The sequence below is a fragment of the Lithobates pipiens genome, unplaced genomic scaffold (assembly GCF_037356315.1).
Source record: "Lithobates pipiens isolate NorthernLeopardFrog02 unplaced genomic scaffold, aLitPip1_a1.2 Scaffold_28, whole genome shotgun sequence".
Lineage (NCBI taxonomy): Eukaryota > Metazoa > Chordata > Amphibia > Anura > Ranidae > Lithobates > Lithobates pipiens.
In genome coordinates this window covers 61032437-61057675 of record NW_027507789.1, presented here as the reverse complement: position 1 = coordinate 61057675, position 25239 = coordinate 61032437, and the positions used below count along the sequence as shown (strand labels likewise).

The following is a 25239-nucleotide window of genomic DNA, read 5'->3' as shown; positions in this document are numbered from 1 at the left end:
ACATAGTGCCATCTGTCATCAGTGCCACATATTAGTGCCATCTGTCATCAGTGCCACGTATCAGTGCCATCTGTCATCAGTGCCACCTGTCAGTGCCACGTGCCATCTGTCATCAGTGTCACGTGTCATCGGTGCCACGTATTAGTGCCATCTGTCATCGGTGGCAAGTATTAGTGCCATGTATTAGTGCCATCTGTCATCAGTGCCATGTATTAGTGCCACGTGTCTTCAGTGCCACGTATAAGTGCCACGTGTCATCAGTGCCACATATTAGTGCCATCTGTCATCAGTGCCACATATTAGTGCCATCTGTCATCAGTGCCACGTGTCATCAGTGCCACGTATAAGTGTCATCATTGCCACGTATCAGTGCCATCTGTCATCAGTGTCGCGTGTCATTGTCCTGGTGCTTCAAAAGTGTAATAAGTAGTCAACAAGTTGGATGTGTAATTTATGTTCCTAGAACACATGATGGCGCTCCCTGCATTTTGGGCCTCTATATGTGGCCAGGCTGTGAAAAAGTCCCACACATGTGGTATTGTAATACTCAGGAGGAGTAGCAGATTTTTTTTGGGGGTGTCATTTGTGGTATACACATGCCATGTGAGAGAAATAACCTATTACAATGACAATTTTGTGGAGAAAAATAAAAAAATGAAAAATCTTAAATTTGCAAAGAATTGTGGGAAAAAAATGACAACATCAAAAAGCTCACCATGCCTCTTACTAAATACCTTGGAATGTCTACTTTCCAAAAAGGGGTCATTTGGGGGGTATTTGTACTTTTCTGACTTGTTCAGGTCACAAGAAGCGAGATAGGCCACCAGTACATCAGATGTAATCAATTTTGTGCGATTCGCACCACAGCTTGTAGACTTCTCTAACTTTCACAAAGACCAAATAATATCCACTAATTTGGGTTATTTTTACCAAAGATATGTAGCCGTATAATTTGTGGCCAAAATTTATGAAGAAAAATGAATAATTTGCATAATTCTGTCATAGAAACAAAGAAATATGCGTTTTTTTTCAAAATTTTCGGTCTTTTTTCATTTATAGCGCAAAAAATAAAAACCCCAGAGGTGATCAAATACCACCAAAAGAAAGCTCTATTTGTGTGAAAAAAAGGACACAAAATTCATTTGGGTACAGTGTTGCATGACTGAGTAATTGTCATTCAAATTATGAGAGCACCGAAAGCTGAAAATTGGTCTGGGCAGGAAGGGTGTTTAAAGGGGTTGTAAAGGTAAATGTTTTTTCACCTTAATGCATTCTATGCATTAAGGTGAAAAAACATCTCACACTGCCGGCGCCCCCAGTCCCCCCGTTTTACTTACCTGACCCCTCGAAAATCCCGCGCTCGCCCCCGCCGTCCTCTTCGCCGCTCAGCCTGGCCGCTGATTGGCTGGAGTGGATGGATTGAAAGCAGCGCAGCCATTGGCTCGCGCTGCTGTCAATCACATCCAATGACGCAGGGCGCCGGGGGCGGGGCCTTGTGATACAGCGAGCGGCTATAGCCGTCGGCTGTATCACGGGAGCGTGCCCGCAGTGCTTCTCACCAATGCGAGGGAGCTCGCATTAACGTGAGAAGCACCTGCGGGAGGAAGCAGAGACAGCCGCCGAGGGACCCCAGAAGAGCAGGTTCGGGGCCACTCTGTGCAAAACGAGCTGCACAGTGGAGGTAAGTATGACATGTTTGTTATTTAAAAAAAATAAAAAATTTTACTTTACAACCCCTTTAAGTGCCCAGTAAGCAAGTGGTTATTAATAATAATAATAATAATAATAATAATAATAATAATATCTCTTGCTATGCAAGAACACTTAAATACAGGGAAAATGAGTAAAGTCTGTTTTCCCTATGGGATCATGACAGGGGCAGTTTCAAGGCCTCCTCTTGCTGTAACTAGTTAGTGGGTTCATAATCGGTCAAATAGGTCAGAGGTAAACTGGAATATTCTAGTTTTAGGGTTCTGGGTTTTATTGGTTAAAAAAGATCACATGACCCATGGAAGCTCCTGGAACCCTGTAAAAAGGGCTTCCTCACAGGGTTTGTGGCCAGTCGCCTGAGGGAGAAACATCCAGCGGTGCTTCCCACCCAATTCCCCCGCCCTATTTATGTTGCGGCTTGAGTCTAAGTGGCTGAGCTGGGGAAAGTTGTTGATGAGAAATGTAAATATAAAATTTAAGCATTGGAAGTTTATTTCAGCTTGAGTCAGAGTGGCTGAGCTGGGTGTGTTTTAGAAATGGTGTTCTATGTATAAATGCTGATATACATTTCTTAAGTGATATGGTATTAACCACTTTCAGACCGGACCATTTTGCTGGCTTAAGACAAGACCACTTTTTGCGATTCGGCACTGCGTCGCTTTAACCACTTTCAGACCGGACCATTTTGCTGGTAAATGACCAGAGGTCTTTTTACACTTTGGCACTGCGCTGCTTTAACTGGTAATTGCGCGGTCATGCAATGTTATACCCAAACAAAATTTGCGTCCTTTTCTTCCCACAAATAGAGCTTTCTTTTAAAGGTATTTGACTGACTCTGCGATTTTTATTTTTTGCGATATAAACGTAAAAAGACCGCAAATTTTGAAAAAAAATGATATTTTCTACTTTTTGTTATTCGAAAAATCCAATAAACTCAATTTTAGTCATACATTTAGGCCAAAATGTATTCAGCCACATGTCTTTGGTAAAAAAAAAGTCAATAACTGTATATTTATTGGTTTGCGCAAAAGTTGTCACATCTACAAACTAAGGTACGTTTTCTGGAATTTACGCAGCTTTTAGTTTACGACTGCCTATCTCATTTCTTGAGGTGCTAAAATGGCAGGGCAGTACAAAACCCCCCCAAATGACCCCATTTTGGAAAGTAGACCCCCTAAGGAAATTGATAAGTGGCATGTTGAGCCCATTGAATATTTTATTTTTTTGCCTCAAGCGATTGAATAATGACAAAAAAATATATATATATTTTTTTTTTACACAAAGTTGTCATTAAATGATATATTGCTCACACATGCTATGGGCATATGTGAAATGACACCCCAAAATAAATTCTGCTGCTTCTCCTGAGTACGGGGATACCACATATGTGGTACTTTTTGGGAGCCTAGCCGCGTACGGGGCCCCAAAAACCAAGCACCGCCTTCAGGCTTTCTAAGGGCGTAAATTTTTGATTTCACTTCTCACTACCTATTACAGTTTTGAAGGCCATAAAATGCCAAGATGGCACAAAACCCCCACAAATGACCCCATTTTAGAAAGTAGACACCCCAAGCTATTTGCTGAGAGGCATGTTGAGTCCATGGAATATTTTATATTTTGCCACAAGTTGCGGGAAAATTACAAACTTTTTTTTTTTTTTACACAAAGTTGTCACTAAATGATATATTGCTCACACATGCTATGGGCATATGTGAAATGACACCCCAAAATAAATTCTGCTGCTTCTCCTGAGTACGGGGATACCACATATGTGGGACTTTTTGGGAGCCTAGCCGCGTACGGGGCCCCGAAAACCAAGCACCGCCATCAGGCTTTCTAAGGGCGTAAATTTTTGATTTCACTTCTCACTACCTATTACAGTTTTGAAGGCCATAAAATGCCAAGATGGCACAAAACCCCCACAAATGACCCCATTTTAGAAAGTAGACACCCCAAGTTATTTGCTGAGAGGCATGTTGAGTCCATGGAATATTTTATATTTTGCCACAAGTTGCGGGAACATTACAAACTTTTTATTTTTATTTTATTTTTTCACAAAGTTGTCACTAAATGATATATTGCTCACGCATGCCATGGGCATATGTGAAATGAAACCCCAAAATAAATTCTGCTGCTTCTCCTGAGTATGGGGATACCACATATGTGGGACTTTTTGGGAGCCTAGCCGCGTACGGGGCCCCGAAAACCAAGCACCGCCTTCAGGCTTTCTAAGGGCGTTACAGTTTTGAAGGCCATAAAATGCCAAGATGGCACAAACCCCCCCAAATGACCCCATTTTGGAAAGTAGACACCCCTAAATTTACGGGTACACTAGTGAGACTAGGTAATAAATGGCGGGTGCCCTGAAACTATAAAAAAATAACTAACCAACTAGCGTCACCTGTAACAGTTATATGGTGATCACTGGTGAAAGGGTTAACTAGGGGGCAATCAGGGGGCTTTATGCGGTAGTATATGGGGGTCCCTGGCGCTATAAAAAGCTGCGGCGAACCTAAATACCTACCTGCCTAACTAGCGTCACCTGTGACACTAATACAGCGATCAGAAAAACGATCGCTTATTAGGCTGGGTTCACACTGGAGCGATGCGGGAACGCCACGAATCCGCGGCGGGTTCCCGCATCGCATGCCTCCCGGCGGCAGTTCACACTGCCCTATGCGAACTGCTGGGAGTGTCAGTGAAATGTTAATGACGCCCCCAGATCAGTTCGCATATCGCAGTGCGATCTGCAAACTCGGATCGCATGGTGTGAACACCCATGCGATCCGATTCTGCTGCGGACCAAAAAAAGGGTCCCATGCGAGTTTGCGGCGGGTGCAACGCGAATTCAGCCATACTATCTGTATGGCTGAACTCGAATCGCACAGAGATCGGATGTGATTTGCACTGCAGTGCGGTGCGAATCACATCCGTTCTCATAAACCGCTGCAATGTGAACCCAGCCTTAGTGACACTGGCGACGGGGGGTGATCACGGGGTTAAACCTTTATTGGGGGGGTTAGGGGGGTACCTTAGAACTAAAGGGGGCTAACCCTAACTGCCCTAACAGTTATTACAGTCACAAATGACACCCGCCGGGTGATCAGGGGGGTTAAACCTTTATTAGGTAATAAATGGCGGGTGCCCTGAAACTATAAAAAAATAACTAACCAACCAGCGTCACCTGTAACAGTTATATGGTGATCACTGGTGAAAGGGTTAACTAGGGGGCAATCAGGGGGCTTTATGCGGTAGTATATGGGGGTCCCTGGCGCTATAAAAAGCTGCGGCGAACCTAAATACCTACCTGCCTAACTAGCGTCACCTGTGACACTAATACAGCGATCAGAAAAACGATCGCTTATTAGGCTGGGTTCACACTGGAGCGATGCGGGAACGCCACGAATCCGCGGCGGGTTCCCGCATCGCATGCCTCCCGGCGGCAGTTCACACTGCCCTATGCGAACTGCTGGGAGTGTCAGTGAAATGTTAATGACACCCCCAGATCAGTTCGCAAATCGCAGTGCGATCTGCAAACTCGGATCGCATGGTGTGCACACCTATGCGATCCGATTCTGCTGCGGACCAAAAAAAGGGTCCCGTGCGAATTTGCGGCGGGTGCGGCGAATGGCTGAACTCGAATCGCAGAGATCGGATGTGATTTGCACTGCAGTGCGGTGCGAATCACATTCGTTCTCATAAACCGCTGCAATGTGAACCCAGCCTTAGTGACACTGGCGACGGGGGGTGATCACAGGGTTAAACCTTTATTGGGGGGGGTTAGGGGGGTACATTAGAACTAAAGGGGGCTAACCCTAACTGCCCTAACAGTTATTACAGTCACAAATGACACCAAAGCAAAAAAAAAATGCATTGGTGTCACTGTGACTGGGGGGGGGGGGCAGGGGTAATTGGGGGGGTGATCAGGGGGTAAAGGGGGGGTGTGAGTGTGCCTGGCATGTTCTACTGTGAAGTGTCGTGTTGGTGCAACTCACCGATCCTCTCTCCTCGGTGCCGGAACGAAAAATACCGACACAAGGAGAGATTACATCACTTCCTCTGCCTGTGTTTACATTACAGGAGAGGAAGTGATGTCACGAAGGATTTCCATTCGTCGGGAGCGATCGCGAGGGGGTGGCCATGAATGAATGGCCGCCCCCTCATCCCGGATCGCTCCCGAACGAATACCGACCGCCGCAGGCACCGGGGGGGGGCCCGATCGGGCCCCCCACCCGCGGGAAGGCAGGGACTTATATATACGCCCATATGCCTGCCCGTGCCATTCTGTCGACGTATATCGTCGTGCGGCGGTCGGCAAGTGGTTAACTGACAATTGTGCGGTCGTGCGACGTGGCTCCAAACGAAATTGATGTCCTTTTTTTCCCACAAATAGAGCTTTCTTTTGGTGGTATTTGATCACCCCTGCGGTTTTTATTTTTTGTGCTATAAATAAAAATAGAGTGACGATTTTGAAAAAAACGCATCATTTTTTTACTTTTTGATAATAAATATCCCCCAAAAATATATAAAAAATATCGCAATAAGCGAATATTGATTGGTTTGCGCAAAAGTTATAGCGTTTACAAAATAGGGGATAGTTTTATGGCATTTTTTTTTTTTTACTAGTAATGGCGGCGATCAGCAATTTTTATTGTGACTGCGACATTATGGCGGACACATCGGACATTTTTGACACATTTTTGGGACCATTGTCATTTATACAACAATCACTGCTATATAAATGCAGTGATTCCTGTGTAAATGACACTGGCAGTGAAGGGGTTAACCAGTGGGTGGCAGTGTAGGGGTTAAGTGTTCCTAGGGGTGTGTTACTAACTGTGGGGGGTTGGGCTTTAATTTAGTGAACACTGATCTCTGCTCCAATCACATGGAGCAGAGATCAGCGTCACTAGTTGCTAGGCAGAATGGGGAGATGCTGTTTACAATGGCATTTCCTCATGCAGCCACCCCGTAAGACGATCGCAGATATGCGGACTCACGGGGGTCCCGTCCAGCACGTTAGTGTGCTGCCGGCAGCGTGCTCACGATGGCAGGGTGGCAAATTTAAAGGGACATACAGTTCCGCCCATTTTCCTGCCCGTGCCATTCTGCCGACGTACATCGGCGCGCGCTGGTCGGGAACCGGTTAAAAAATAAAACAATGATAACTAAGCCACGGCCAAAATTATATTTAAAGAAAAAGAAAAGTTTCTTTTATATATATATATATATATATATATATATATATATATATATATATATATATATATATATATATATATATATATATATATATACATACATATATATATATATATATATATATATATATATATATATATTGTAAGGGATCTTCCTGGGGTAGGGTGTGTTTGGACACAGTTCACAGCAGACTTGGACTTTATAAAGCAGACCTTGGCGTTTATTCGTGGTACAAACAGTCCAACAAACAAAATATACAGCAACACCGTGCTTCTTGTGTATAACAGGAACAAAATAATAACAAAAACAAACAACCTAGCCCGGCTGGGCGCTTACTAACAGGTTCTTCTCACCTATCTGACACTTATAAACACAGCGTCTTTCGCCTGGATATCGCAGGGTGGGTTTTAGCTCCAGCAGTGGCTGTGCTTGCAGCTTCCTCAAACACACAGACTGTTCGTTTCCCTGGCTGAGAGCAAACACCTGCAGGCCCGCAGAGCCTTTACCCTCCCAGGCTAATTAGGATCAAAGCTCACCTGATCCAAAACCCAGAACTGGAACGAGGGATGGGGGGTGTGGAATGACAGGTCCCTCTACCAAACCTACCTGCCATTCCATATAAACCCAGGCCCGGCAAGATTAAATAACAACTCAGCAGCATATTGCTGCTGAGAAACTGATCCATCCTGGACTTACCATCTCACACTGTGTAGCAACCTAGGTGAGATGTACACCCCCTCAACCACTTCTCCAGTGACATGTCTACATATCCCCCCCCTCTTTTTCAGACCGGAGGGCTGAGCCTTTTGTCCCCACAGACAACTCACCCTCGACAATGCGTCAGCATTTGCCTGTAATTTCCCTGGCCTGTGTTCCACAGTGAAATTAAAGTTTTGTAAGGACAGAAACCATCTAGTCACTCTTGCATTTCTCTCCTTGTTTAACTTCATCCATGTTAGGGGGGCATGGTCTGTCACCAACTTGAATTTCCTGCCTAGCAAGTAATACTTTAAAGATTCTAGGGCCCACTTCACTGCCAAACATTCTCGCTCCACAATGGCATAATTTTTCTCGGCCGGGGTTAGTTTTCTACTCAAGTACGTCACCGGATGCTCCTCACCATTCACTACTTGTGAGAGTACTGCACCTAAGCCTGTGTTAGAGGCATCTGTCTGGACCAGAAATTCTCGCCTGAAATTGGGGGTAACTAACACAGGTGGTTGGCACAAGGCAGACTTAAGGCTTTGGAAAGCCTTCTCGGCCTCTGGGGTCCACGTGACCATTGCTGTCTTTCCGCCCTTTGTCAAGTCAGTTAGTGGAGCAGCAACTGAGGCAAAGTTCGGCACAAATCTACGGTAATAACCGGTAATACCCAGGAAAGCTCTAACCTGTTTCCTTGTCAGGGGTCTAGGCCAATTCTGTATTGCCTCAATTTTATTTAGCTGTGGCTTAATCAATCCTCTCCCAACAATGTAGCCCAGATATTTGGCCTCTTCTAGGGCTAGAGCACACTTCTCGGCATTTATGGTCAACCCTGCATCACTTATGGTATCCAACACGGCCTGTACCTTACAGAGGTGACTTTCCCAATCAGGGCTAAAAATGACCACATCATCGAGGTAGGCGGCTGAGTAATCCCGATGTGGTCGCAGAATCAAGTCCATCAACCTCTGGAAAGTTGCAGGCGCTCCATGTAACCCGAATGGCATCACTACATACTGGAATAGCCCATCAGGGGTGGAGAATGCAGTTTTCTTTTTAGCCTCGCCAGAAAGTGGAATCTGCCAGTAGCCCTTTGTGAGATCGAGGGTGGTTATGTACCTGGCGTTACCTAACTTCTCAATCAACTCATCTACCCTGGGCATAGGATAAGCATCGAACTTGGAGATCTCATTCAACTTTCTGAAATCGTTACAGAACCTCCAAGTTCCATTGGGCTTTGGGATTAGCACAATCGGGCTGGACCATTCACTCTGTGACACCTCAATTACCCCCAGATCAAGCATACGTTTTACCTCGTCAGATACGGCTTTCCTACGTGCCTCCGGTATCCTATAGGGCTTTAGGTTTACTCTGCTTCTAGGCTCAGTTTCAATGTGATGATGGATGAGGTGGGTACGCCCTGGGAGGTCAGAGAACTTGTTTTTGTTTTTCTGTAAAAATTCCAGAGCCTCCTGTTTCTGTGACACTGATAGAGCATCACCTACTTTGACTGGAGGGATTGGTGGTGACAAATTATTAACAGTATTTGTCGCCACCAAGGATTCCCTGTCTTTCCAGGGCTTGATCAAGTTTATGTGATAAACTTGGAAAGGCTTCCTTCTACCTGGTTGGTGCACCTTGTAGTTCACCTCACTGATCTTTTCAACAATTTCATAAGGACCTTGCCACTTCGCTAAGAATTTACTCTCAACAGTGGGGACTAGTATAAGGACCCTATCGCCTGGGTTGAATGTCCTGATTCTTGCGGACCGGTTGTAAATTCTACTTTGGGCCTCTTGAGCTCTCTGGAGGTGTTCCCTTACCAGGGGCATTACAGTGGCTATACGGTCCTGCATTTGTGCTACATGCTCAATAACACTCTTGTATGGGGTGGACTCACTCTCCCATGTCTCTTTTGCAATGTCCAGTAGACCCCTAGGGTGACGACCATAGACCAACTCGAATGGTGAGAACCCTGTGGATGCTTGGGGCACCTCCCTAATAGCAAACATGAGATAGGGTAATAAATGATCCCAGTCACGACCATCTTTTCCCACCACTTTCTTCAACATATGTTTCAAAGTTTTATTAAATCTCTCCACCAATCCGTCCGTCTGGGGGTGGTATACAGAGGTACGGATGTGTGAGACTTTAAATAGTTTGCATAATTCCTTCATCAGTTTTGACATAAATGGCGTACCTTGGTCAGTTAGGATTTCTTTGGGGATCCCAGTCCTAGAGAACATATAAAACAACTCACGTGCAATTGTTTTAGATGCAGTGTTTCTTAAGGGTACAGCCTCAGGATAGCGGGTCGCATAATCTATGACTACCAAAATATACTGGGGTCCTCTAGCTGACTTTACCACGGGACCCACTAAATCCATGGCAATACGCTCAAAAGGCACCTCTATAATAGGGAGCGAAACCAAAGGACTGCGAAAATGTGACACTGGGGCACTAACCTGACATGTGGGGCACGACTCGCAGTATTTTTTAATGTCATCATATATCGCCGGCCAAAAAAACCTCTGGAGAACCCTCTCTCGCGTTTTGTCAGTCCCCAAGTGTCCCCCAAGAACATGGTTATGTGCCATGTCAAGCACCTGACGCCGGTACGGCTTAGGTACCAGAAGCTGTTCCACAATCTCATCCTTAACCTTATTGACTCTATAGAAAAGATCATTAGTCACCGAAAAATGTGGAAATCTTTTTTCAGCATCTGGTTCCTGAGGTACCTCATTCATAACAGCAACCTGCTCTCTCGCATTTTTGAGAGTGGGGTCCTGTAATTGTGCAGCGCCAAAATTATCCCTAGACACCTCTAAGTCTAGTATATTTTGCTCAGTGGGAGGAGCCTCCTCCTCCCCAGCCAGGACCTGCAAAGGAGAACAATCATTTTCATCCTGCACACTTCTATCATTCACAGGGGACAAAGCAACCCCCTTAGAGGTATCCCCACTCCTTTTGGGGATTTTTCTTTTTTCCCAGAGAGCCCAGAATAATGGAAAATCGCGCCCCAATATTACATTATGCATGAGGTTTTTTACCACACCCACTTCATATTGTACGGTGCCTTGTTCAGTCCCGACTTTAGCCAGCACTATAGGGTACACTTTTGTATCACCATGTATGCACACAACACTCATATGCTTTTTAGACTCTAAGTCCCCAGCCACCAGGCTAGCATGCACCAAGGTTACGAGGCTTCCCGAGTCCATTAACGCCTCAACGGGAAGGTCATTGATGGTAATATTGCAGATTTGCGGTTCAGTCTCTAGTCCAGGAACTGCAGCACAAGATGGTTCCGCAAACAGCGACTGACGCCGGCTAGCGTCACACTCCATGGGTTCAGTGGTAAGAGGGCAATGGGCCGACACGTGTCCCGCCTCATGGCATCTCCAACACTGGATAGGGCCTGGTCTCTTTGGCAAGGAGTCCTTTTCAGAGCCCCTTAGCCACCCGGGACCATCACCAGTCTTTTGTCCCTGAGACACCACTTGAGCCCTTTTCCCTCCATCAGCACCCCTCCACACTCCCCCAATAGATGGAAGTCTCTTACCAGCTGACGGCACAGATCTGGCGCTCCGGGGAGGTGAAGATGCTGCAGGAACATCACGGAGGTAGTCCTCAGTCGCCTGGAACCTCTCCACAAGGTTGACAAGTTCGTTTGCATTCTTAGGATCACCTTGTCCCACCCAGCGTTGCAGGTCAGTAGGAAGCGCTCGGAGGTAGCGATCCATCACGACCTTCTCTAGGATTTGTGCAGGAGTAGAAGTGTCTGGCTCCAACCACTTTCTTGCCAAATGGATTAGGTCATACATCTGGGACCTCGCTGATTTGTCCAGACTGTAGCTCCAGTTGCGTACCCTCCGGGCACGGACTGCAGTAGTAACTCCTAGTCGGGCAAGTATCTCCTCTTTTAGCCGAGTATAGTCCTTAACCTCTTGCTCACTGAGGTCATAGTAGGCCTTTTGAGGTTCACCTGTTAAATAGGGCGCAATTACCTCTGCCCACTCAGCGGCTGGTAACTTCTCTCGCTCAGCCACGCGCTCAAATACTGTTAGATAGGCCTCAACATCGTCCTCAGCAGTCATCTTTTGCAGCGCTTTCTGCACAGTCCTTCTCCCAAAAAAAATCTCTGGAGCGGCTCCCATCACTGTGGGTGGATTAGCAACCACAGGCGCCTCTCGATTTACTATCAGGTGCTCGATAAGTTGTTGTTGGCTTTGGCGCAAAGCTTGCAACTCTTCCTTATGCATCTGCTGTTGTGCAGCCATGGACTGTTCATGTCGTCTATTGGCCTCTGTCTGAGCCCTTCTGTTGTTGCAAACTCACTTGCATAAACTGCTTCAGCATCTCCTCCATGTTGCTGGACTGTTCTTGGAGTGTAGTTGCAGCTTTCACCCAGGACATCAGCAGCTGTAGCCAAGTCTGTCCACACCGTTGCCCCTAGCAACCGTGTTGCCCGCTACCTCCACCAATTGTAAGGGATCTTCCCGGGGTAGGGTGTGTTTGGACACAGTTCACAGCAGACTTGGACTTTATAAAGCAGACCTTGGCGTTTATTCGTGGTACAAACAGTCCAACAAACAAAATATACAGCAACACCGTGCTTCTTGTGTATAACAGGAACAAAATAATAACAAAAACAAACAACCTAGCCCGGCTGGGCGCTTACTAACAGGTTCTTCTCACCTATCTGACACTTATAAACACAGCGTCTTTCACCTGGATATCGCAGGGTGGATTTTAGCTCCAGCAGTGGCTGTGCTTGCAGCTTCCTCAAACACACAGACTGTTCGTTTCCCTGGCTGAGAGCAAACACCTGCAGGCCCGCAGAGCCTTTACCTTCCCAGGCTAATTAGGATCAAAGCTCACCTGATCCAAAACCCAGAACTGGAACGAGGGATGGGGGGTGTGGAATGACAGGTCCCTCTACCAAACCTACCTGCCATTCCATATAAACCCAGGCCCGGCAAGATTAAATAACAACTCAGCAGCATATTGCTGCTGAGAAACTGATCCATCCTGGACTTACCATCTCACACTGTGTAGCAACCTAGGTGAGATGTACACCCCCTCAACCACTTCTCCAGTGACATGTCTACAATATATATAAAACCTTTAGTCATTTAATAACTACAAAAGTTAACATTGCAAAATTTCGTTTTGAGATAATACAGAGTTTTGACATGGATAATATAATATGCATTGCACATTGTACAGTTAGTTGTAGAGAAGAAACATTTATCCTACTGATCTTGGCTAATACGTAAGATATTATCTGGGACTTTGTTTTAGTTAAACTAGGACCTGTTCGCCTATATGTGCTATCACAATATGTCACTGGATTAGTAAGATTCCGCCTATCTTGTAAAATATTTGGACTTGTGTTTGCTGCCACTGATTGAAATGATAGGATTATTTGTATAATGACTTCAAAGTCCCTAGTCATTATACAAACAAGTGAAATAAACAGCCCCCAGGCCCAATCCGCCCCATAAGACTGGCGCTACACTAAAGGTGTAGCGTAAGCCAGCAGGGATTTTTTTTTGTGTGGGAGCCAGGAGGAGGCTGTTTTTTTCATGTGGGGGTGGTGTTTTTTTTTTTTTTTTTGCTGCCCCCCTGCAAAGCTTCGCCCTAGGACTGGGCTTTATTGACTTAGACCAATATACAACATTGCAAGCAGCAAACTTGTTTGTTTTACTGCATACAGTACTCACTCATCGCTAAACAACTGTTCCCACAGGCATATCAGTACACAGCAACTCAGCAGGTAGAAAAGGCATTTCTTACTTGTTTACTACATGATTCCTGCTGGCCTGATAATTGGCTCAATTACTACTTCAAACACGCCGCAAAGTATTTATCATCTACTGTAAGGAAAAAGAAGTCACTGCAATTATTTCATTACCGTATCACACAGATGTAGGGCTGTCAGCAGCAGCAGGGCACCAGTACTTGGCCTATATAATTTCCAGTATTTTCCGCTTAGCGTGGATGACCTCAGGAACCTACAAAATCATGAGATAGGTGTAAATATATGCTTCTTTCATTTAGCTCTTACAATGACAATTAGTAAATAGTCCTTTGCGGAGTGCAATGTTGAAGTTCATTCTGTAACCTAGCCAATATGATACATAAACATACTTCACAGTACATTTATATGTTTAAATATAAAATAACATCCAAAGAAAGAAGAGTACTGCGTCCCCTCCATATAGTATCATCAACCGCGTTTTCACTAACAACTGCTGGATTCCTATAATTCCATTAAACAAGTGCTATATAGACCACCTTTCCCACAGACTGAAAGGTAAGAAAAATTAAAGTTACGCTTACCGGTAACGTCTTTTCCAGTAGTCTTTCAGGACAGCCACTATGAGAGATAGTCTCCCCCTCTTCCTCTAGGAAACACTGCGCCGGCCCATAAATTCTCCCTTCCCCCTGCCGGCCCTCAGTATATTCCAAGATCACCTCCGGCCAGCTGGGGAGACACAAGAACACATTAATAACAAACTATCATATATCATTATCATGCTGCATTCTGGTCTTTTATAAGACCCCCCAAATTTTCAGGTGGGTAACTAGGGCTGTCCTGAAAGACTACTGGAAAAAACGTTACCGGTAAGCGTAACTTTAATTTTCCCTTTCCGTCTTTCAGGACAGCCACTATGAGAGGATGAACAAGCACTTACCAGTTAGGTTTTTCAAGCTGTAGTCCCACCCTTTCGTCCAAAGGCTTGCTCACCTGCCGACACCAGGTCCATTCTGTAATGTTTTACGAAAGTGGAGTAGCTGGACCATGTTGCTGTCCTACATATTTGTTCTGGCATTGCTCCAGCTCTTTCTGCCTGAGAAGCTGCCATAGCTCTGGTAGAGTGTGCCTTTATACCCATTGGGATATCTTTCCCTGCTAATGCATAGGCCTGACCAATGGTTACTCTGAGCCATCTGGCAATAGTGCGTTGAGACGCTTTGTATCCCTTTCTGGCCCCAGAAAACAAAACAAAGATAGAGTCTGACTTTCTTAATGTTTTGGTCAGTTCTAGGTATTGTAGGATACTTCTCCTTACATCCAACAAATTCAATTTCAATTCCCTTTCCCCTGAGGGATTGGGACAAAATGAGGGCAAGACTACCTCCTGGCTTCTGTGAAATCCAGAAACCACTTTAGGAAAAAATGCCGGATCGGTCCTGAAAACTATCCCATCTGGGAAAATAACGCAAATGATAAGGCCTCAATCTCGCTGACCCTCCTGGCAGTTGTCACTGCTACTAAAAATATTGTCTTTAAAGTAAGTTCCTTTTAGTAAACATCCTTCTAAAGGCTCAAAGGGGACTCCTGTTAAGCTCTGCAAGACTAAAGATAGGTCCCACCTAGGGAAGGGTGGACCCCGAACTGGTCTTTGTCTAATCAAAGCCCTAAAGAATCTGACTACCAGTTGGTGGCCAGAGGTTTTTCTAAATAAGTACAGAGTGCTGATACTTGACTTTTGAGGGTACTTATGGATAAACCCTTGTCTGGCTCGCATTGCAGACATTCCAACACAGCTGTGGGGCTCTACACCGAAACTGAGCTTCCTACGCACCATTCATTGAAACGTAGCCAGACTTTTTTTATAAATCCGGCGCGTCTCTTTTTACCTGCTGTTGAGGAGGGTGGAGAATGGATTAATCTCTCTGAAAATCCCTTAGATTTTAATATACCCTCCTCAGTAGCCAGGCCTGGTGTCCCTGTGGACAGAGGACTGATCCCTGTGAGAGGAGGTCCTCCCAAGGAGGTAGGAATAAGGGAGGTTCTACTGCAAGTTGCTTGAGTATTGAGAACCATGCCCTCTTGGGCCAATGTGGTGCCACTAGAATCAGGGACGTGTTCTCCATTTGAAATTTCCTCAGAGCTGCCGGCAACAATATCGGAGGTGGGAAGGCATAGCATGTCTTGAACTGCCAGTTCTGGGCCAATGCGTCCACCCCCAGTGCCCATTCCCCTTTGTTTAGGGAGAAAAAACAGGGGGCTTTTGCGTTGTTCTTTGACATGAAAAGGTCCACTTCCGGAGGTCCCCATCTCTTTGATATGAGATTGAAGACCTCGTGATTGAGGACTCCGCTTCTCATGCTGCCCTGCTTTTTTACGTAGGCCACGGCAGACAAGTTGTCCGACTGCACCTGAATGTGGTGGCCCTGGAGTTCCTTTTTGAAAAACCTGAGGGCTAGCCTGACTGCCTTCAGCTCTTTTCAATTGGAAGACCTTTTTAGTTTGTCGCCTTCCCAGATGCCCTGCGCTAGAAGGAATCCCAGATGTTCCCCCCCCCCCACAGCCCTTGCCGCTTGCGTCTGTGGTTACCACCCGAGAAACTGGGATGAGCCACAGACGTCCCTGCGACAGGTTTGCTACCTTCCTCCACCAGCAGTGCGCTCTCTTTACTTGGTGTGGAACGTGCACTATGGTGTCTAGGTATCTCTGACTGTGATCCCACACCCTTATGACGAAGGACAGCAGAGGACAAAAGTGTAGTCCTGCCCACTGCACTGCTGGGAGGGAAGAGGTTAGCAGACCCAACGCTGACATCAGAAATCTTATGGAGACCTGTTGGTTGCACTGGAGAGAGGCTACTGCTCTGTCCAGTTTTAGTACCTTCTCTGTCGTGAGAAACACTCTCAACAGTGAGTCCAGCAGGCATCTTAGGTACGTGATGCATTGTGAGGGAATCTGGCTGGACTTCTCACATTTCCGCAGCCACTCCAGGCCTGTCAAGACCTTTTTTGTTAGCTCGAGATCTTTGGCTAACTGTACTGGGGACACTGCAAATAGGAGGAGGTCGTTCAGGTAGGCTATTATTGATACTCCCTGGAGTCGGAGAAAGGCCATGGCCTCTGCCAAGACTTTGGTAAAAATGCGGGGTGAAGACGATAGCCCGAATGGCAGTGCTTGAAACTGTAGGAGTACCGTTATTCCACCTAAGTCTACTGCTAGGCGTAGAAACCTCTGTGAAGCTTCTGCTATAGGGACGTGTAGATAGATTAGGTCCAGCGATACCATGAAGCAGTTGTGGGGTAGCAGAGCTCTAACTGTAAAAATTGACTTCATACGGAATCTCTTGTATGTAACCGACTTGCTCATGGGTTTCAAATTCAGAATGAATCAGAATTTTCCTGTGGTTTTTTTCACTACAAAGATGTGCGAATAGAATCCCTCTCCTTCCTCCACCTTTGGTACTCTGTGGATAACATTCTGATTTTCTAGATCTCAGTGCCTCCAACAGAGCCTCAGCCTTTGCCGTACAGCTGGGTAGGTGTGTGACAAGGAATCTCCGCAGGGGAGGTCTTGTTAACGCCAGGAGGTACCCCCTTCTTATAACCCCTAGGATAAACCGGTTGGGGGATATTGCCTCCGACTGTGGGAGGAAGGCCCCAGTCTTCCTCCCACTGTGCTTGGAGTGTCATTGGTTTTTACGAGGCTGCTCAGGAGGGCAAGAAATCGCCCCTCCTCTGCCCTTACCTTTATGGCCCCAAGTTTTCTTTTGCCCTTCCGGATTTGGGACTTCTCTAGGTGTTTGCAGACGAAACACCTTCTTTGTGCTAGAGTTTTCCGCTTAAGCAGGAAGGATTTCTTCCTGTCTGCTGTGCAGTCTAAAACTGTCTCTAAACCTGGGCCGAAGAGAAGATCTCCCGTCAAAGGTATCCCACACAACTTGACCTTAAAGGCGCTATCGCCTGGCCAAGTTTTCAGTCAGAGGGCTCTCCTGGCCGAGTTGGCTAGGGCCGCTGATCTGGCTGACATGCGCACAGACTCTGCCGAGGCATCGGCTATGTAGGCTATACCCCGCAGAATCGTAGGGAAGGAAGATAAAATGGTTTCCTTGGCAGTTCCTGCTTCAATATGTTCTTGGATCTGGGAGAGCCCATGCTCTAAATTGCGAGCCATGACTGTAACAGCTAATTCTGGTTTTAGATTGCCTATTGTTGAGTCCTAAGTCACACTTCTTTTTAGAGCTATGTGTCGACTTTGACTTTTCTGTAGCTTTCTGAAAAACATGTACCAAAAATGCATACAAAAATTTGTCCCATTAGGTAAACAGGAGACAACACTGGGAGTGCACTAGATCCTCTTTAACTGTGGGGATCTGAGCCTCCCCCCCCCCCCACGACCACCTAGAGGCTCTGCCCCCCCCCCCCCACAGACAGGAACCATACATGGAGGGGCATACCTAGATAGAGAGTACCGTTCCCCAGGGTGCTCTTACCTTACCTTATCTTACCTAGAAGGCTGGAGGTATCGTCCGTTGGCTGCTTCTGACATGACTGCAGGTGGTTGCTTCTGAGACTCACGCTGCCTGTGTGCGTTCCCGACTGGTCTACAGCTTGTGCCCGGCCCCCTATCAGCTCTGCGGCTCGGAACCAGAATTTGCGGGTGAAAGGTAAGCGTTCGCCCTCCGCCGGAAATTACGTTGCCCGCCTAGTTCCAAAAATGCGGCCTGTAGCGCATACAGGGAGAGCAGAATCTGCTGCAGCCCTGTGGATGCCAAAGGGATCCCCGCAACTTGCTGCCGCAGTCGACTAGGATGGGGTGGCAACTAGATGGCGGGTACCTACCACACCTTCCTCCTTGGATCTGATAAAAGAAAATGGCTACAGCCCCCAAAGACTGACCAGCCTGGCTCCATGCACATTGTCTCCCTGTCGGAGGAAACACTAATAACTGAGGGACGGCAGGGAGAAGTGATAATTTATGGGCTGGCACAGTGTTTCCTAGAGAAAGAGGAGGAGACTATCTCTCATAGTAGCTGTCCTGAAAGACGGAAAGGGGAAAAAAGGGTAAATTAACATAATATATTATCACACAGATACATTTTATGTCCAACCATTTTTTCTTTTCTTTTTTTTTTAAGATTTAGAATTTGTGTTGGGATTTTAGTACTCCTTTGGAGAGATTTCCCTTAACTAAATGGGTGATTTTATATTGGATTCCCCCAGTGAAAAGCTCATATGCAATAGTTCTGTACGAATGGGGCAAAAAATGTATTTAAATAGGTTATATCCTATGCTGCTCAATTGTAAATGTTTATTTAAAATGGAGAATATTGCATTGATAGGAACGTCTTATAATATTTCGCTTCACCTGGTAGTGGTGTTTTCCATTTTAAATCAAGTGTCTAAGCACCCTCCATTAATCTAGCCTTTCAGGAATGTGATAGGCCTACCCAACTCACTACTGTCACTGAATATTGTATTGTATTGATGTTGTTATTGGCGACGAGGTCTATGAAAAGGAATAGCCATTCCATGGAGACACTTGTGCAATGGATGCTTATGTGGGTCTGAGCAAAACCGCAGCCAAAGAAGCGCCTACCCTAAGTGATATATTATTTACCACTTGTCTTATGCAGTCTGAAGGATAAGTCTGTTTAGGTCTAGGTCTGCTTTAAGTTCAATGAAGGTTTCATTATACAGGCAGATACCTATCCATCATGAAAAACCCTCAGGGAGGCATGCGATTGGCCCCAAATGTATTCTGCAGCAGGACAACGACCCCAAACATACAACCAATGTCACTGCCAGCTCCTCGCCTTCACCAAACACTTCGTCTCTCAGGAACGAACGATCCATACACTGAAGCCGCTCCACATTCTCATTAGTAACCCAGTTTCACGTTCATAATGTAAAAAGAAAAGAAGCCTCCCATAGTGTAAAAAACGTCAATGCTTTTTAATTATAATAGAAATGCACTTACATAAAAACGAACGATTTTCACATATAAAAACAAGCCGGCCGGCAAACACGAGAGCCCGTCCTCCTCTCGTAACACGTGGTGACATCACAGCGTGCCCTCCCATGCGCGTTTCGTCATACGTGACGTTTTCAATGGGTCATTGGTTCAGTGTATGGATCGTTCGTTCCTGAGAGACGAAGTGTTTGGTGAAGGCGAGGAGCTGTCAGTGGCTTGGTACTCTAAACGCTCCTTGTGCTTTTACCATCTGGTAAGCGCACTTTTTTGTCGGTGGTGGGACACTATAGTGATAAGGAAGTATTGAATCACTGTGGTGTGATCGTCTTCCTTCTTTGAACAACATAAAGTTTCCATGGACTTTTCTTTATAGTTGTATAGTTTATTGATTCATATTATTTGGCGCAGCTTTTTTTCTATTTTTTATCTATGTTTATGTGTGTGTATCCCACAGTGGAGCAGCAGCCTTATATCTTGTGAACATTCATTTGTAGTCTTTTTTGATTATTCTCTTTTTTTTTACTAATTGTATTTATCTTTAAGAGTAATTTCTTGGATATTTATCTGAGAAAAAAAAAATGTTCTCGCTTGATTTTTTTCCTGCTTGATAAGCAGGAAACAAATTTCTCATTTTTTTGGGGTCTCAGCGTGGTTTTATTTTCTTTTGATACAACAAATGTCATTAACCACTTGTCTACAAGGAACTTTTACCCCCTTCCTGCCTGGGCCAATTTTCAGCTTTCAGCGCTGTCACGCTTTGAATGACAATTGTGCGGTCATGCAATGCTGTACCCAAACATTTTTTTTCCCCCACAAATAGAGCTTTCTTTTGGTGCTAATTAATCACCACTGGGTTTTTTATTTGTTTGCTGAAAATTTTGAAAAAAAAAGGTTTTCTTAGTTTCTGTCAGAAAAATGTGTAAATAAGTATTTTTCCTCCTTCACTGATGTGCACTGATAGGCTGCACTTATAGGGTAAAACTGATAGGTTGCACTGATGGGCATTGATGGGTGGCACCAGATAGGCAGTACTGATGCGCCGCACTAATGGACACTGATGGGCGACACTAATGAGCAGGCACTGATGAGTACTGAAAGGCAGTACTGACTTGCATCACTGATGGGCACAGATTGGCCTCACTGATGGGCACTGTTGGGGCTGCACTGATTACCTGTACAGGTCTCCCCTGTGAGCAAATGCCACTCTTCTCCTCACACTCTGTCACTGTGGGGCGAGCAGAGACGATAAATGGCATCTCCTTGTTTATGTGATCAGCTGTGATTGAACACAGCTAATCACATGGGTAAATCGCTGTGTCATCATCCCAGAGACACAGAATGCCCACGATCGCCACGCTGCACACGCCTGTGGGCATGCGATTGTGGTGAGAATGGGCCACATCATATGGCGTTGGCTCAGAACAAGAGAGCATCCCACCTGCCGTCATTTGTCTATACGGTGGGCGGTGGCTAAGAATTATCTTCAGTGTGAAGAACAAGGAGTTCTGGAAGTGATGGTTTGGCCACCCACAGAGCCCTGATCTCAACATTGAGTCTGTCTGGCATTAAAGAGTTGGTAACCCCTGATGGGTTTTATTTCCTCTTTATTCCTCTGCAAAGTAAAAGCATAATGGGCTAGTATGCATCTCATACCGGGCCATTATGTGGCACTTACATGCAAACGAAGCCCACAATGTCCCCGCTGGTGGAAGCATCGATATTTACCCTTTTCCTTCCGGGGCCGCGGACTCTGGGTCTGTGACTGGCCGGAGCTGCATGAAGTGGAGCTGCACATGCACCGATGGCCTCATCGACGCACTACAAGGTAAATATCTACTAAAGGAGCGCACGTTTAGGAGATATTTTCAGTACATATAGGTAGGCCTTATTATAGGCTTACCTATATGTAAAAATGTCTCAGGAGGGTTTACAACCACTTTAAGAGACAGAAGAATCTGAGGCCTACATCCACAGAAAATCTATGGTTAGTTCTCCAAGTGTTTGGCACAACCAACCTGCTGAGTTCCTTCAAAAACTGTGTGCAAGTGTACATCTGAAAGCATTCTTAATTTACAGCATTTTTCACAGCTACCTAAAACATTTGCACAATACTCTCTATGTAGGCAAGGGGGGGGGGGGGTATAGTTGCACTTGGAGAGAGACAAATAGTGGGGAGTGAGCCTATAAGTTAAAATAGTCATATGGGAGTCCAATGGCTGAAGGTGACTTTGACAGTTCAAGTAGAAAAAGAGTTAAAAACGAGATCAGATGGGTAAAAAAGGCCAGATGAATAAAGTGCCTTTTAGGATTGCAGCCAGTTGTAGGAGAGGAAGCAGCTCTGTATGTATAGAATAGGAAGAAACAATGGCGTTCGTTTTAAAGTATGTGCAGTATGTTAGAACAGGTAAATGTTAAAATATGCAACTCACAGAGTAAGGGGTTAAAAGCAGGCTTATCACAAGGGTGGCTTCTCTGTGTGATCCTGATCCTGATCCAGATGGCCAGCGATATGGGGTGCTGCAGATGCCTCACTAGCTCCAAGGGTCCCCAGGCTCTGAGTCAATCAGGCAGTTGTCTCCCCATCAGGGCCACAGGGCCGTCAAGCACGCGTCGGAGCATGCATGCTCCTTCAGGCTGTGATGGCACCATGATGGAATGGGGTGGTATTTATATTGATGACATTGAGGGGGGAGGAACTACAATTCCCAGTGTACTGTGCGGACTGCTACTGTGAGATAATGACATTTGGTGCCGCGGAATGGCACAACGTATGTCTTCAGGGCACAAACATGGCATTCGCTCCAATCTTACCAACCTGGAGAAACAAGCACTCTAACCACTATCCACTGATATGAACATCATAATCGAATCAGCACACAAGGGAGGCGGCATTGTCTTACAGGATAGACCAGACAACCTCAGGAAAGCATACAGATTGCTATTGAATCCCATGACCTATACATTACCCCCACAGGATCCACACTCTTGCTTCATACTTAAAGCTCAACAACTAGTCAACAAAGCACAAACAGAAGGCATCATTACAAAAACTGAAGCCACGTTTCTACTGAGGGATAACTACAGTACACCGTACTTTTACCATCTGCCCAAAATTCATAAATGCCTAGTAAAATCCTAGTCAATCTACCTGTGTGCCCCATAGTAGCAGCCATGGAAAGTATAACCAACTATTTTTCTATCTACATCGACCACATTTTACAGCCCTTAGCCCAACAAATTGCATACACCCGAGATAGTATCCATCTTCTAGATACCCTGAAGATGTAGCCCTGGGAAAGTACCTGTGGGTTTCTCTCGATGTGGCATTTTTGTATACCTCAATCCCCCATGAAGTTGGACTCCAAGCAGTGGAGCCTTTTCTCTACCAAGACACCCTCATCAGCACCAAACCTATTCAGAGATGTCACCCTCTTCTGCTTCACTTACAATTATTTCCAGTTTGATGCCAAGTTCAAACTTTGCCCTCAGCTATGCCAACCTAGCCATGGGTCTTTGGGAAGATCACCCCATCTGGAAGATCAATCCCTATGCAAAAAATACTGTCTATTATGGGCGATGCATTGATGACATTGTCATCATCTGGATCACACGGAGAAGCCACCATTGTGATAAGCCTGCTTTTAACCCCTTACTCTGTGAGTTGCATATTTTAATATTATTAAATCCATTACCTGTTCTAGCATATTGGCACTCAGATGAGCGTTGCTGTTTCTTCCTACTCTTTATTTAGGGATCCCTCCATCTGCATATTGCAAAAGTCAACAACAGCACACCAAACATATCAGTATTATGCACACAACCCATGCTATGGAAGAATATTAGAATCAATTAACTCCCTATATATAGATAACCATCGTTATTTCCCTTAATTTCCTACACTAATTTCAACTAAGTAAAATCAGAAGTCCTAATCTCCATACTATTTCCAAGTCAGTAACTTAAAATGTAGGGAAGCCACTGGATCAACATGACAGCCAGGGTCATCTTGGTATTTATAAAAGCAAAGACAATTTTTAGCAGCTTCCATTACTTCAGTTCTATAATTGTCACAAGGTATTCTGTAGCATTTATAAACATGTTAAAAGTGACATCTGATCTGCATGTCATTGTGGAAGGGGTTGCCTGGAAGGCAAGCAGCACAAATACTGTATGAATAATATTTCTGCAGAACTTTGGCTTGACTTACCTGTTCTTCAGATATCGCACAAAATCTGGATGTGCAACCAATAGCCTGTTTAAGTCAAAATTGTTTCCAAAGTCGTCCCGCGGGCGAAGCCTAGAGGGAGACAGGTGAAAGCTGATTACAGCCTATGCAATTTAGTTGTTAAAGGAGAATTATGAGAGGCTACAGGTTTGGAGTAAGTATAATGTGTAAGTTAATCTTAACTTCATGATGTCCTTGGATACACAGCCACAAAATCTTAACTGTCAAAGCAAAGTAGTCAGCCCTGCAAAAGTCTATAAGAACTTATGATCACCCAGCACAGACAAGGAGATGATGGCAGCTGCTGGATGGATTAGAAGAAATTATTTTGCAACAGCAGCAGACCTGATATATGCCATGTATATAAGTGTAACCTACACATTACACCTAATCCTCTAAGGCTTTCAACATCCTGGAGTTAAGTGACCCTTACCGTTTTACATGCAGGATAAAGAAATGGGGTATATTAAAGAAGAAAAACAGGAATGAGATAACTTTAAATGTGTACTTTTGGCCAACACGGCTCAAATGGATTATACAGATGCCACCCCTGTGTGGCTGATGGCGAAGCTGTAATTTACTATTGTAGCCTATGCCACATATAGGGAGTCCCGCAGCTAGCATCCACAAGGGGGAGGTAGGCGCAGGGACAGCATGACATGTGCTGGACTGCACAGTCGCCGTTTTAAGGGGAGGTATGGCCGCTTTAAGGATGTGGGGTGGGCGGAGCCAGGGGCGGAGCCACGGCGTCCATCTCGTGCTAGCAGGGTCAGTGCTAGCAGTTGGAGAGCGGAGGAGGAAGGAATCAGACGTACCCTCCCGCTCTGTGCTCCCAAAATCCAAGATGGCGGTGGCGGCGGCGGAATTTCTGGCGCAGTTGCGCTCTGCTTTTGACACACAGGGCGCCGCATGGCTCCAGCAGCAGATAGCGGCCATGGCGGCAGACGGAGGTGCGGCGGCCGGCGGGGGAGTGGTGATGACACCTCTGGCGCGGCGTTCTCGACCGCCCGAGCGGTACAGCCCGGATGTCGGTCCGGGGGGCCCCCTGAGAGCTGCTACAGGGATGGATCGGAGGGGGATCGGAGCGGTGGCTCACCCCCAGCTGCAGGACACCCCAGCCTCCACCCCATCGGGGGTCGGGAGCGGCAGGTATGCCACGAGGGGGGCGAGGAGGAGGGGCCCAGACACCGCAGTGGAGGAGGCCAGCTTGTCCCAGGTTTCCCCCCCCCACCAGCCCGGCGTAGATGTTTGGGGCGCAGCGCAGAAGCCAGAAGGACAGGGGCTGCAGGTCCATCAGGACAGCGGGGGCAGGAAGCTCAGCGGGTGGGGGGCCGGGAGGCAGGCGTGCCCCCCAGTCCCAGCCCAGGCAGCAGACAGCAGAGGGGTGGCCAGGGTGTGGTGCGGCCATCCAGTGTGAGAGGAGGTGCAGACGCCAGTCGGCCTGGACGGCGTGATCAGGTGGGTCAGCGGGTGGGGGACCAGACATCAGGAACGGCCCCCAGTCCTCGGCAGAGCGAACCTGGGCGGAGGAACGGCCAGAGGGCCAGCGGGGTGGTCGTGGAGTCGCAGGACAGTGGGAGTCGGCTGGACCGGAGACGTAGGAGCATGTCGCCTAGGCGGGAGGACAGGGACTCTCTTCCACAGCGCACCAGACCCCAGGATGAAGGAG

At 46.2% G+C, this 25239-nt stretch overlaps 1 protein-coding gene across 3 annotated transcripts in view; it reads right to left on the bottom strand.

Annotated features, from left to right (window-relative positions):
* The window catches only part of ST6GALNAC1 (ST6 N-acetylgalactosaminide alpha-2,6-sialyltransferase 1), a 374560-nt gene that overhangs the window by 87612 nt on the left and 261709 nt on the right, over positions 1–25239 (bottom strand). For 2 of the 3 annotated variants that reach the window (XM_077459292.1, XM_077459294.1), the window contains 2 exons: positions 23553–23642; positions 13532–13631 (listed from right to left, as the gene is read on the bottom strand). In XM_077459292.1, coding sequence (XP_077315418.1) covers positions 13532–13631; positions 23553–23642 — 190 coding nt within the window. The remainder of the gene's footprint in view (positions 1–13531; positions 13632–23552; positions 23643–25239) is intronic. The other variant, XM_077459293.1, reaches the window with a different exon arrangement.